The sequence below is a fragment of the Mesocricetus auratus genome, unplaced genomic scaffold (genome assembly GCF_017639785.1).
Source record: "Mesocricetus auratus isolate SY011 unplaced genomic scaffold, BCM_Maur_2.0 Super-Scaffold_100004, whole genome shotgun sequence".
In the NCBI taxonomy this organism is placed as follows: Eukaryota; Metazoa; Chordata; class Mammalia; order Rodentia; family Cricetidae; genus Mesocricetus; species Mesocricetus auratus.
This window is the reverse complement of record NW_024429189.1, coordinates 73059066-73072746: the sequence shown is the minus strand read 5'-3', so window position 1 is coordinate 73072746 and position 13681 is coordinate 73059066. Positions and strand designations below refer to the sequence as shown.

The window sequence follows — 13681 nt, the reverse complement described above, 5'->3', positions numbered from 1 at the left end:
TTTCTTCAAATTGAGGTGATTCTATAGGATTTCAGAAAGAACTAACATATGTGAAATATAATGGGCAGCATGTTTTTGATATACTGAAACTCTACTTGATGAAATAATTTTTCTAAATTTAAAATAGATTTTCTAAATTCAAAGATTCTTTTTCCCACAACATTGCTGATTGGCCAAGCACGCTGTACGCACTGGCATACTCATGGCAAGTCTGTTGTGGAGGCAGCCAAGTACTTCCTAACTGGATTTGAGGTCTGTTCTGCAGGATGGAATTCACTTCAAGTGTTGTCAACCTGACCAAAGCCCTTGACTTATAAGGGCCATATGGGGGAAAATACAGCTGTTATTTTGCTAAATGGTTATGATATGCCTATTATAACTGCCTTTAAATAAAAATTTGTTTCCCCTCAAAATAATTATGCCTATCCCCTGTGTTGGTTAGATTATGTCAACTTAACACAAGATGGAGGACTCTCAATTGAGATTTAATGTCTACTTGAGACCCTGTAGGCAAGTCTACTAGGCATTTTCTTGACTGATGTGGGAAGTCCCAGTTCACTGTGGGTGGTGCCAACCCGGGACAGGTAGTCCTAAGAAAGCAGGGTGGGCAAGTCATGAGGAGCAAGCCAGTAAGAAGTGTTCCTTCATGTTCCTTCACTCTGCTTCAGTTCCTACCCCCAAGTTCCTGCCCTGACTGCCCTCAGTGACGGAGTATGACCCGGGAGTTATTGTAAGCTGAAATAAAACCTTCCTTCCCAAATTGCTTTTGGCCATGGTACTTTATCATAACAGCAGAAACACTAAGACATACCCATATGTTAATACTATCAGCTCTGATCAGAGATGCTTTTTTTTCTTAGTGATGTGACCAGTTAATGGAGAGAATCACAGTAATGTTAAATGTTCAACCACAAATGAGACATTTACATCATTCCCTCCAAGACTCAGAAAACATCATGGAATACAGGGCAGCAAGAATATAAGAGCTAGCACATGGGGTAGACACTGTTTTCTGGATATCAAATGGCTATTCACTCAAAGTTACAAAAGCTGATTACCTAATGAGACCTGCTCAAAATTAGGTTCACTGATACCCTGTCATGAAGTAGGGAAGACTTTGTAAGGCCCAATCCTGCCTGAAGAGGTATTGGCAGTTAATGGTTCATAGGATGGTGGTGGGAGGAAATATTTTCTCTAGTATTAGCCATTGGTGGAGTAAATATCTTCTCACCTATCTATGCTCTCATAAGCAACCCTAATGAAATTCATTGGGTAACCATTACCAACAACCAAACCAAACCAAAACAACAATGAAAACAAACAGAAAAATAGATTATGTACTCAATGGCAAGAAAAGGTAGATTAGCTGGAATGGCAAAAGTAATGGGAGATGAATATCATCAAAATGTATCATATATATGTATGAAGAGATCACAATGAAATTCATGGTAAGATATACAATTAATATATGTTCATAAAATATTTAAAATAGTTATTATTTTTAGTTATGTGTATGTGTGAGTATGTGAATAAGAATGCCTGTGTCTGAAGAGGACAAGGTGTTGGATCCTCCTGGAACTGGAGTTACTGGTAGTTATGAATCACCTGATGTGAGTGCTGGAACTCAAACTTGAGTCTTCAGGAAAAAGAGTATGATCACTGAAACATCGCTTTAGCCCAATACATTGTTTTGTATTCTCAGTGTATTCAGTTAGTATTAATCAACCATAATATCAAAGAATGACATAATTAAAACATTACTTACATAACTACAGTTTTTAAAGATATCTGATGGACTGGTGGTGAGGATTTTGTCTCCTTCCAAACCAATTACTCTTTTACAAATATTTGATTTTGGATCACTTGGGCTTTTTGCAATTACAATGTCACCTCTGAAGAGCGGGAAAAAAAGGGAAAGAAGTATTAGTATTATTACCAAGCATACATAGAATTGCTTTAATAATTTTATAAGGCAACTTAAAGAAATACACACCCTTTATCCTATCATATGCTGACCTTGCTATATGTTAATCATGTTTGGAAACCACTATAACTGAATTTAGTGTCAGAGCCCAATTGGAGTCATAAAAATTCCATATAAAATTACTGATAATTTCCAACAATCTCATGAGAATCATATCTACTATGTATTATTTCTATATTCAAGTATTACAAAAAAGCTATTAATAGTTGACTATAGAGCACTAAAAATAAGGAAACATTATTTATTTCTCAAAAGTTCAAAAATTAAAGAAAAACACTGTGTGACTTATGTAATTCATTTAAGCCATAATTATACAGTATAGACTTACATTTAAGGGAAAATTAGACACAACCAAATGAAACACTTAAAGCTAAGTATACATATACTATGAAACAGAATATGATGTCAAATATACAAAACCAATATTATTCTTACTATTTATAGAAGGCCCGAGTCACATAAAAAGTAATATTCTACATGGTAAGAGAAAAATAAATGAATACATAGAGGTTTTATTCCTGGCATGGTGGCACATGCCTGTAATCCCAAAAATCAAGAAGGGAAGAATTATAATTTGAAGGCTAGTATAAACTACAAAGCAAATTCAAAATCAATCAGAGTTATATAATGAAACTGTTTCAAAACACGCATACTTGCACACCTATCACTCAACTGATATCCCAACCAAACAGAATATAATGTTTTTTCTGCCCAAAACTAGGAATATATGTAATGTGTTAACATTTTTCAATATTTAACATATTTACTAACTATATGTGATTCCAGATGTAATTTATATACTTGATGTTATTTATAATGAAAGATTCAAATTTCAAAATAACATACAAATCCATAATAACAAAGAGAAGATTATAATTCAAAAACCTAATCATTGAAGTAGCCAAGGCAAACATGACTATTATTCTAGCATTTGGGAGGCTGAAGGAAGTTCAAGCCCAACTTGGGCTATGTAGTAAGGTGAAGGTTAACTTGGGCTACAAGACTTTATCCCAATAAACTAAAATAGAAAAAGAGAATAAAGCATGATTACTGCTACACTGTAAGCACTCAACAACTTCTAAGCATTTTGGTAACCCCCACCCTAAGGTAATAGGGTTGTGGATATTGCTTAATGGTAGAGTGGCTTGTCTGGCCTACCAGAGGCCCCATATTTGATTTCCAGCAACAAGAAAAGGGCAAAAGATGAGAATAATTAGCTACCATTAATAAAATTAGGTCTAGGGTAAGGTAAGACAAAATTTTCCCTAGCAGCTAAAATCAGGGAGGAATTCATAGGCAGACTTTTATGTAAAAGAATGAAGGGCACCATTATATCAGAATTTTACAGGCAACATGGAAATTAGTATTGACAACTATCACACCATGAGGCCTCTCTTTTAAAAGCTGAATGGTATTAAGCCATCCAGTTCTATAACTGGGCCAGGAAAGCACTGTTTTCTTTTGAAATGTCAGTAGAACTGTTTACATGAAAAACTTTGCAAAGATTTCTAAGCTATAACAACCTATCTAGTGTGTCTTGAAAGAAATTATTTTCAAGGGTGCTTATGCAGCTTATGTTATTTGATACAAAAATCACTATAACTCTTAAGACAAAGTCTGCAGCTAACCAGATACCCTGAACTTGTGCCTCCTTTGAAAGAACTTTTAAGCCCCACTAAATAAACAGAACAGAGTGTAAAATTCCTTTCCCACTATAGTTATTGTTGGTGTGGTGCTTTGTGACTCCCAGAACTTGGGAGACTGAGGCAGGAGGATCACTACAATAGTGAAACCACTCCAGACTAGATAGTATATATTACTCTATCTCAAAATCTCAAAAACAAATTATTAAAATTAAAATATAGTAATAAACACCCTTTCGGCCTCCTAGATGGTGAGCTGTTCAAATGCCAATGATTCACTCATTGTATCATTGCTATAATGTAAAACATAGTAGATGCCCATTAGTTATTTGTTGCAAGGATTAGTAATGTGAGATTGATTGTCTCAAGTAAGAATTCCTGAAGTTAAAGGACAGTAGACATGTGTATATTAGATACCACAGGTACAGACTTTTATTCTTACATAAAACAGAAGTCTGGTCTCCCCTTTTAATAAGCAGCCATCAATAAGGGTCAGAATTTCATCCCACTGAAATCTCAGCCCTAAGCTGTAGCAAACAGAATGAGGGCAGTGATATTTTTGAAGTAGCAGTATCAACTGCCTACCTTGGTTCTAAAAGTTATTTTATCATGCTCTATATGAATAACAGATTCCAAGGTATAGTACACACTGAGACCCCTGAATGAACAGAGCACAAAATGAAATCTTCAAAGATTTCCTGAACATACTTATTTATATTATTCACCTTATTGCTAAGAGTATTTTGGATAAAATAACACTAAGCTATTTATTCAAAAATCTACTCGGCCAGTCCAGCACACTGTTAAGGACATTTAAGAGTTACCATGTCAGTGGCATTCAGCAATAGCTTGCCTTCAAGCTACAATGAGGGCAAGTCAGTATACTATTTTTGGCAAAAGTCAAAAGATAAATGGAGATAACTAAGCCTGTTGTATACGTTTTAATTTACAATTCCAAATCTACAAGTATGAGAGGTTATTACACATAAGTGATCTGAACAACTTCCTTGGGATCTTAGTAGGCCATATGGCTTGACTAAGAGAGTTTTGTAAACAGCATCAAGGGTGGGTGACACTGCAGTCAAAGGAAAAAACAGCCCATACTCTTCTTCATTTTTCCATAATGGGAAAAGGGATACAACAAAGGAACAAGGAAGGTGCAACCCCCCGATTCTATACCAACTACCACTAGTGGGAATCATTTGTGGGTTCCCAAGATAAAAGCTAGCAGATTTTTTTCTAATTCTGTAGCAATTTTCAGAGGTTATAGTTTAGAAGATATATTAAGTTACTAATATTTGACATCCATTGAAAAGGAACTCCAATTCATAGTGTCTCTTGAGATAAACAGTAGCACAAGGTTTTGAGCCACTATTTGGAATAGGGCTTGGGAAAATTTAGTAAACGGTTATTTGCCAAGTAGTTACTCAACTTAATAATTCATTTATCAATCTGGAGAACTACATCAGACCAAATGCTTCAATCTCAGGCACACACAAAACCATAACCTGCAAAACACTGAATAGTTATCATGACTATACAAAGAACAAGCAAGACAGTCATCAATGGAAGTACAAACCAACTTGAACTCTGATGTGGGGAGTAATACAGTCCATGACCCTTACTCCTGACTTAAAACACTTCAGGAACCTATAAAGAGAACAAGGATTTCACATATACTTTAAGAAGGATTGCTAACTGTTCTGCCCTGGATGATAAGGGAAGAGACATACTGACCACAGACACTGTACATGTTGACTATTAAAACATTCTCAAACATACAGAAAATATTCAATTCAAGATTTTTGTCCACTTATTATGTATATGAAGGATTTTAAACACAAAGTTAGATATTACAGAAAACACACTTTATATATCTTTCACTACAGTTAAATTTACCTTTGGATACCATAAAAATGTCGGCTAAGATTTTCTGCAAAGACAATATCTGAATTTTGAATTGTGGGTTCCATTGATGGTCCAGAACACTGAAAAGAAACGCAACCTTCTGAGTTCAAATCTTTTTAAATTTAACACAAATCATTTGGGAAGACTTAAAAGAAAGAAAACCGAGTGAATGTCCTTCCTAGAGACAGACCATATTATAACTGTTTGATGTTAATTTATAAGATACACACAAAGTAACATATCTCTGCTTCTAATTTTTGGCCACTCTATAGAATACTAAATAGCTATGTAAGTTTCACAGCTATGTAAAGATTCCATCATCAAGAAGAGTACTTAATGCTTGATACATATTTGTTGCATGAATGATGGGCTTCTTTGGTTTTCTCAGACATCACTTAGTACCCATTGTGGCAATTTTTAAAGCAACATTACACTGGTTATTTTCTGAGAACTGACATCCTTCTTCCTCATCCAAGAAAATGGCTATTCGGTCTTATGGAGCCAGATCTTATATTTACTACCAACACAATGAAATGTACTCTAAAGATATTTGTGACTGTTGCCAAAACAGAACAATTTTGATATATGCCTAATTCTGGAATATTGATTGCCACTTAACATAAACAACACAGTCTTCATCTCCTCTATCATTTATGTGTAAATACAAAATTTTACTCAAAACTTTCTACTTAGGCAAAATAATAAACATTTAAATAAAATAGTAAATAACAATGAAGTTTAGGTTTGCTACTTCTAGAAGCACCAATGTCAGTGCCAAGACTTAATGGAAGGAGTGTTAGTTATATATATTTATATCCTTCACTTCAGCTCAAATAAGGAATATTATAACTACCAATCTTTCAGGGTAAAACTAGTATAAAAATAACAACAGCCCAAAAAAACCTATTGGCTATCCAGTCGGCCAAATATTGTTTTATTTACATAACAAAGATTTGAAAATTCCGAGTTTTCAGATTTGTGATGTGAAACTAAGAACAAGCATTGCTTAGGGAAAGAGCCAGTATTAACATTTTGTTACTAATCTTAACAGAATAATCATTTGCTTTAATGACAAACTTGATAGTCATGAGTAGATTTTAGAATCAGACAAATTTGTGTTGAAATTCTACCTCTCTTACCTACTAATTGTAGGACCTGGAATGAGTTAGTTTTCTGAGCTCGGGAGTTTCTTCTTGAATTCCTCACACAAGTGCAACAGACAATGTAAGATAGTAAGTTTACAGCTTCAACCATATTCCAGAAAACATAAACAACACTCAAGTGATAACTATTTATAGTCAAGCTAACAAGAGGACTGTTTGTGTCCTGCCAGATACAGAACATAAAGATTCAATGGTTCTTACATTTTATTCTGGTGCTGATGCAAACATACCCTTTTTACTTATTTGCTTGGTTTTTATTATTTACATTATTTGTGTGTGTGTACACATGTGTGTGCATGAGCTCATGTGTGTATGTTTGTACCTGCCACAGAGTGTCCACGGAGGTCAGAGGACAACTTGTGAGAATCATTTCTGTTTCTACCATGTGGGTTCCGGGTATCAGACTTGGTGGCAAGCACATTACCAGCTGAGTCATTTCACTGGCCCTGATTATTTTTGAGACAAAGTTTGTTTTGTTTTATGATTATGGAGGGATTGGGTGGGGGCTACTTGTAACAAAGTCTTATTATGCACCCCAGGGTGGATTTGAACTCAGTATGGAGCCCAGCCCACCCTTAAACTCAGATTACAGGTGCCTCAGATTACAGATTACAGGTGTATGTCATTAATATTTAGAAAGTTTTTATGTTTTGATTTCCATGAACTGACTTCAAGGAAAAGTTCTTTTTAAAAATCCATGTCTTGTCCCATTAAAAATATCTGTATTTGAAAATGAAATTCCTGTATGTAAAAACTTACCATTACAACACCACCAACATATTCAAAAGCACAATGAGCTATACACCCATACTGAATGGTATAGCCAGCAAGTCGAAAGGTCTTTCCCAGAACACCACGAAGCATAGTTTGACGTTGCCTCTGCCACCACTGGCCTGATGGTGAATTTAAAAAAATTTGATGATCAACATTTCTTAAAACAATTCAGAAAGAGTTCTAGTGCAAAGAAAGCATGAACATAAGCCAGGTTATTTTCATTTGTCACCAATCATTTAGGTGACTGAATTCATCACATAGATAACCAGCATCTCATAAACCACTGTATAAGCCTATTACGAAAGGGAAGTTCCTTAGATAAGCATGAGCACAGCCACAGCAGAACAACTCACCCAATCCTTGAAATCTTTAACAATGTAATCTCAGAAACCACCAAAATCATAGAGTCATTACTAACACATAATTTAATCTCCCTACACACACACACACACACACACACACGAGAGAGACAGAGAGAGAGAGAGAGAGAGAGAGAGAGAGAGAGAGAGAGAGAGAGAGAATACCATTATTCTTCTTCTATTACATGTCTCTCTCCTCATTTAATGATCTTAAAGTCCACCTTTGCTTTTTTCCCGTGGATCCTGGAATTCTTTTCTGTAGCACAGAAACTCCAGCTTCACCTGAAGGGAGGTTTCAGAAAAGAATTCCAGCTGCAACAGACAGCAGAACAGTGCAGCATCTCCTGCTTTGGCTGGCAGCTACTGACTATTAATTTAATAAACAAACAAGTACTATGAAAGGGCACGAACTTTATATATATACATATATACGTGTGTGTGTGTGTGTGTGTGTGTGTGTGTGTGTGTGTGTGTGTGTGTGTGTGTGTGTGTGAGATGCATGCCATTGGCAGACATCTGGAAGTCAGAGAACAACTTTCTGGAGTCAATTCTTTCCTTCCACCATGGGTTGAGAGGATCAAACTCTGGGCATCCAGCTTCTGTAGTTACATAAGCCCTTTCAGGTGCTGAACCATTCCTGGTATCTATTCCTTCCTTTTGAAAGATTCCTTACAACTGTTTAAGGAACGTATCCTTCCCAGACTCAAGCCCTTGTTCAGTATAGTCCCTGCCAGCCTAGGATTACAAGTTTGTGCTACCAAGTCTGGTTAATAATAAATTACTTTTCTCTCTCTTCTTTTTGTTGAGGAGGGGCGCTGAGACAGTCTTACTCTAAAGCTCATGGTGGTCTTGAACTCAAAATGATCCTTCTGCCTCAGTCTCCCAAGTGCTGAGATTACACATATGTACCACCAAACTCAGTCAAGCATTAAATTCCTTAATATTATACTAGATAGAAAGTTGTTTATAGGAGGTAAGCACTGATTATTCAGAACAAATATCACATTTGCAATATCTTTTCATATAGTTCACTTCTATAACTGACTATATATAAAAAGCAGACAAATAGATATAAATAAATTCCTATAAATCTATACATATGTGTACTGGATAGTTTGATGTCAACGTGACAGAAGCTAGTCATTAAAGGAAGGAACCTGAATTGAGGAAATGCCTCCATAAGATTAGGCTGTTAAGGCAAGCCTGTGAGACATTTTTTTAAATCTGTGATTGATAAGGGAGGATGCAGCCCATTGTGGGTGGTGCCATGCCTGGGCTGGTGGTCCTGGGTTCTATTAGAAAGCAGGCTGAATAAGCAATAAAGAGCAAACCAATAAGTAGCACTGTTACATGGCCTCTGCATCAGTTCCTGCCTCCAAGTTCCTGACTTGTTTGAGTTCCTGTCTTGACTTCCTTTGATGATGAACTGCGATGTGGGAGTGTAAGGGGAATAAACCCTTTCCTCCCCAACTTGCTTTTTGGTCACAGTGTTTTATTACAGATGTAATAACTCTAACTAAGACAGTATGTATATACAGGGGATTAGGAAAAGTTACTATGGAAAAGGTTTATTGTTAAATTCAGGCTACATATATATGAATGTATACTGTACTGTCTTTTCAACTTTCTTTGTAAAAACAAAACAAAGCAAAACACCTTTTTATTACGGTCACATTATAGCCTAGACTTGCCTCAGTATCCTAACTGTTGAGAGGGTCATGTGTTACCAAACACAGCTGTAAATAAACCTTTCTTAGAATAAACTCTTTGGCCAACAAAGAGGTGTCTTCAAGTAATTCATTAATTCATTCAACAAGTATTAATTAAACTATTGCTATATTGCAAACATGATAGACTGAGTTCATTCAGTTCTAGAAATGCAATGGTGAATATGGTGCCATCTTCATAAAGCTTATAGTTTGCTGGGACAGATATTATATACATACAAAGGAAATAAAAAGCATATACATATATTAAGTGATTTCCACAATGAAAAAATATGATAAAGTAATTGAAAACAATGAGTTATCTGTTTAGAATGTATAGAATGATTTCGCTCTAACTAAGAGAAATGTTAGTTTCTAAAAGAAAACATAAGAAAATTACAAGCAGACAATGACATGAATGTGTGACAGACCTGAAAGAAAACTGATCAATGAAAAATATAATGATACTCAAGAGACAGGAAAAGGCATTCAAAGTCTCAAGGAGTTTGAACTTTATTCCAAGAGTAATGGGAAACTACTAACCAGTCTTAAGCAGAAAGAGTATATAATCGCTCTGCCATATCATTTTTACTATTTTTATTTATCAACTGAAGGACATTTAGATTATGATTTTTGCAATTATCAACAATGTTTCCATAGCTGTACATATTCTAGGCAGAAGTATGTTTTCAGTTCTTTTGAGTTTAAATTTAGAAATCTGGAATTGTGGTCACATGGTAATGCTATGCTGAACTTTACACAGAACTCTTAAATTGCTTCTCAAAGCAGCTGTAATCTTTTACATTTTTTACCAGAAATATATAATCATTTCATTTTCTTAATAATAATATCCATTTTATTATTGCCCCCTAATAAATACATGATGTGATAGCTTCAATGTGACATTGATTTTCATTAGTTAATAAATACTTTTAGTTAATAATACTTAGTTAATAAGTATTTTCCTATGCATATTGGCTATTTGTCTATCTTTGAAAAAAATGTCCACTTAAACCATTTGGTCACTTTTATAATCAGGTTATTATAATTTTAAATTTAGTTGAATTAAAGATTCTAAGCATGATATGAAACATTCTCACAATCCCAACATTAATGAAGCTGAGGAAGAATGATCTTGAGTTCAAGGCCAGGTTGTGCTACACAGTGAGACACTTCCTCAAAAATAAAACTAAACAGAAACCATTATATAAGTTTACTAAGAAGATTAAACTCAGCCTAAAAGAAGACAAACTGGTAACTAAAACCTGAAAACAGGCAGACAAAGAAGGAAAAAAGTAGCATCAGAGATCTAAAGGAAAAGAGAAGTAGGTCATGTGGTGTTAGTTTTAATCATCAACTTGGCAGAATCTAGAAGCACTTGGGATTCTCCATGTGGAATTGTCTAGATTAGGTTAGCTTTTCAACCCTATAGAAAAGTGAGGTAGCTATTGGTACACATGTTTTTGTTTTCTCAATCAAGTCATGAGTTGAGATCAAGAATTCCTAACCTAAAGCTAACCAGTAAGCTAAGAGTTAGTTACAGACTTGTTATTGTTTATGACTGCTGTAACAAATTACCATAAATCTAGCAGTATAAAACAATACAAAAATATAAACTCACAGCTCAGAACTGTCTACAAATCTCACTGGTTAAAATCAAGGTGTTAGCAAAGGTGCTACGTCCCTTCTAGACACTTTAGGTAAAAATTCTTTTCTTGGCCTTTGCTAGCTTCTAAAGCCACCAGCATTCCTTGCTTCAGGGTCCCTTTCCTTTCCCCTCAAAGCCTTGCATTTCCCCATCACTATATGGTCCCCTTCCCAATCTCAAGTCACTTACAAAGACCCTTGTAACTATATTCACCTCGTAGTAATCTATGATGACTGAGGTTCTTATTTTAATCCTATCTTCAGACTCCTTTTTAGCAAGTACAATAAAGTATTGGCCCGTTCAGGGATTAGTAGATGAAAATCTTTAGAGGGCCGTTCTTCCTATACTAACATATCAAAGTAAAAATTATCCAACTGTATTTCCAAAAAGCAGAAAATGGCATCAAGTGGCAACCTTTGGAATATAAATTCAAATTCTTGGGGCAAGACCAAGATATATAGTTATATACTCTGAGAATGAGGCCTGTTCTACATTAACAAGTCTTCCTTTCCAGGTGACTCAAAGTACAGCAACATTTGAAAACTACTTTCTAAATTTTCAAGGAGGCCATGATCACCTGTAGCCTCAGAAACTTGCTTATCTAGTCATGCACTGCCACGTGCTATATAGTTTACCATATCTGAGCTATGCTGAAAGCAGAGGTGTGTAGGAGGAAACGTGTTCCGGCATTAACCATGTTACTTATTAGAGGCGCATACAGATGAGGTAGTAAAACGGCAGTTTACCTCACCGCTAACCACACCCACTTTAGGCATGACTAAAGACATATATGGACGTAGGCAGTGAACTATGTCACTAGCCAGGCCCACTTTTGGGCATGGCTAGGGGCATTATGGAGGAAGGTATAAAAGACTGAACAGCGGAAGTCTAGCTCTCTTTTTCCGGCTTTCCAGCTTCTACTTCAGCAGTGGAAAACTACTCGGCTCATCTGGGTTACTTGTTTGTCTCTTGTGAGTAATTTCTACAATAAATACTTATTTCTACTTTCAGTAAGTATGCCGTTTATCATTGCAGCATCAGAGGTGGGGAGTGTGAGCATTTAAAATTGAACCCAGGCTGCCGAGCATGCCAGGCAGCACCTACCACTGAGACACAGTTCCACATTTTTTCACATTCTCACTAATTTGTTGAGGCTGGCTGGCCTGACTCACCTTGTAGCCCAGGCAGGCCTTGAATCTGCAAATTTCTTGCTTCTACTTCCCGAGTAGCTGGGATTACAGGCTTGTACCTTCAAGTCTATGCTTCAGAATTCTAAGTGTACCTATGAAACAGAAGATGACAGCTTTTATTCCCTATTATACTTAAATGTTCTAAAACCTAAGTTATTAACAAATCAATTCCTTTAAAGAACATGCATTTTATCAAAATAATTAGTGGGAAAGGTAAGAAAAATCTAAAAATGTTCATAAATGGTGATTGTCACAAGACATACGGAATGATCTTCCTTAGAAATACAGCAAAATTCGGCCGGGCGTTGGTGGCGCACGCCTTTAATCCCAGCACTCGGGAGGCAGAGGCAGGCGGATCTCTGTGAGTTCGAGGCCAGCCTGGACTACCAAGTGAGTTCCAGGACAGCCTCCAAAGCCACAAAGAAACCCTGTCTCGAAAAACCAAAAAAAAAAAAAAAAAAAAAAAAATACAGCAAAATTCAAGTAATGTTGATCTTTTCATATTATTCTATATTACTGATAGGAAGATCTATAAGTTAGAAAGTATGCTGGAGCACATAGTTGACAACAGCTTCTTTTGATATATATGAGAAAATGTCAGGCACCAAATAACAGCAAGTCCTTATGTAGCAATGTTTTCTGTGTGCCAGGCACTGTTGTAACCACTCCACAGAGACTAACTCACTCCACACTTAGGCATCTCATTTTACAAATGAAGAAACCAAGGGGCAGAGAGTTTGATAACTCTACACCCTGCAGAACATAGAGCCTTTTGGCCCTAAATTCTCCATCTATGCTATACATCTCTCACTTTCAGGGAAAGAAATGTTTTAGCAGCTATCCAACAGATATATGGGAGTAAAGAGTCACATAGAAAAAAGAGAAGTTGGACTTGACAGTAAACCAACAAAAACTGAACAATGTAAATTTCAGAAGACAGACACAAGTTAAAAGATTCCTCTGTACATGGATGTTTGAAGGCATAGGTACCAACTCTACAACCCTAATTGAGATCCAATGGCTGAAATAGACTAAGTGATTTTAGACTTCTTCAAACCTCAAGTAGCCTACAAATGATGACTTAGGCATGGATTTCTTTGAGAAAGCATTTTGTTTCAACATAAAGAAAAAATTTCATTTGTCAAATATTGACACTACAGGTTTTCAGGCATTTAAGAAGACAACTAAAGAAATGATTAATACTATTTTATTATCATTCCTGCACTGATTACAAGACGAGGACTCACTGTAACTTATATAAATGAGTCTATTAGCAGGGCACAGAGTGTGGTGAATCTCAGTCCTG

The 13681-nt window shown here is 35.9% G+C and overlaps 1 protein-coding gene across 3 annotated transcripts in view; it reads right to left on the bottom strand.

The window, feature by feature from the left end:
• Positions 1–13681, bottom strand: part of Immp1l (inner mitochondrial membrane peptidase subunit 1) — a 46958-nt gene that overhangs the window by 17163 nt on the left and 16114 nt on the right. For 2 of the 3 annotated variants that reach the window (XM_040745961.1, XM_040745963.1), the window contains exons 3-6: positions 12358–12467; positions 7458–7591; positions 5527–5615; positions 1766–1892 (exon numbers count right to left, since the gene is read on the bottom strand). In XM_040745961.1, the coding sequence (XP_040601895.1) occupies positions 1766–1892; positions 5527–5615; positions 7458–7562 (321 nt within the window). In that variant the 5' untranslated portion in view covers positions 7563–7591; positions 12358–12467. Of the gene's footprint in view, positions 1–1765; positions 1893–5526; positions 5616–7457; positions 7592–7996; positions 8114–12357; positions 12468–13681 lie in introns of all 3 variants that reach the window. The other variant, XM_040745962.1, reaches the window with a different exon arrangement.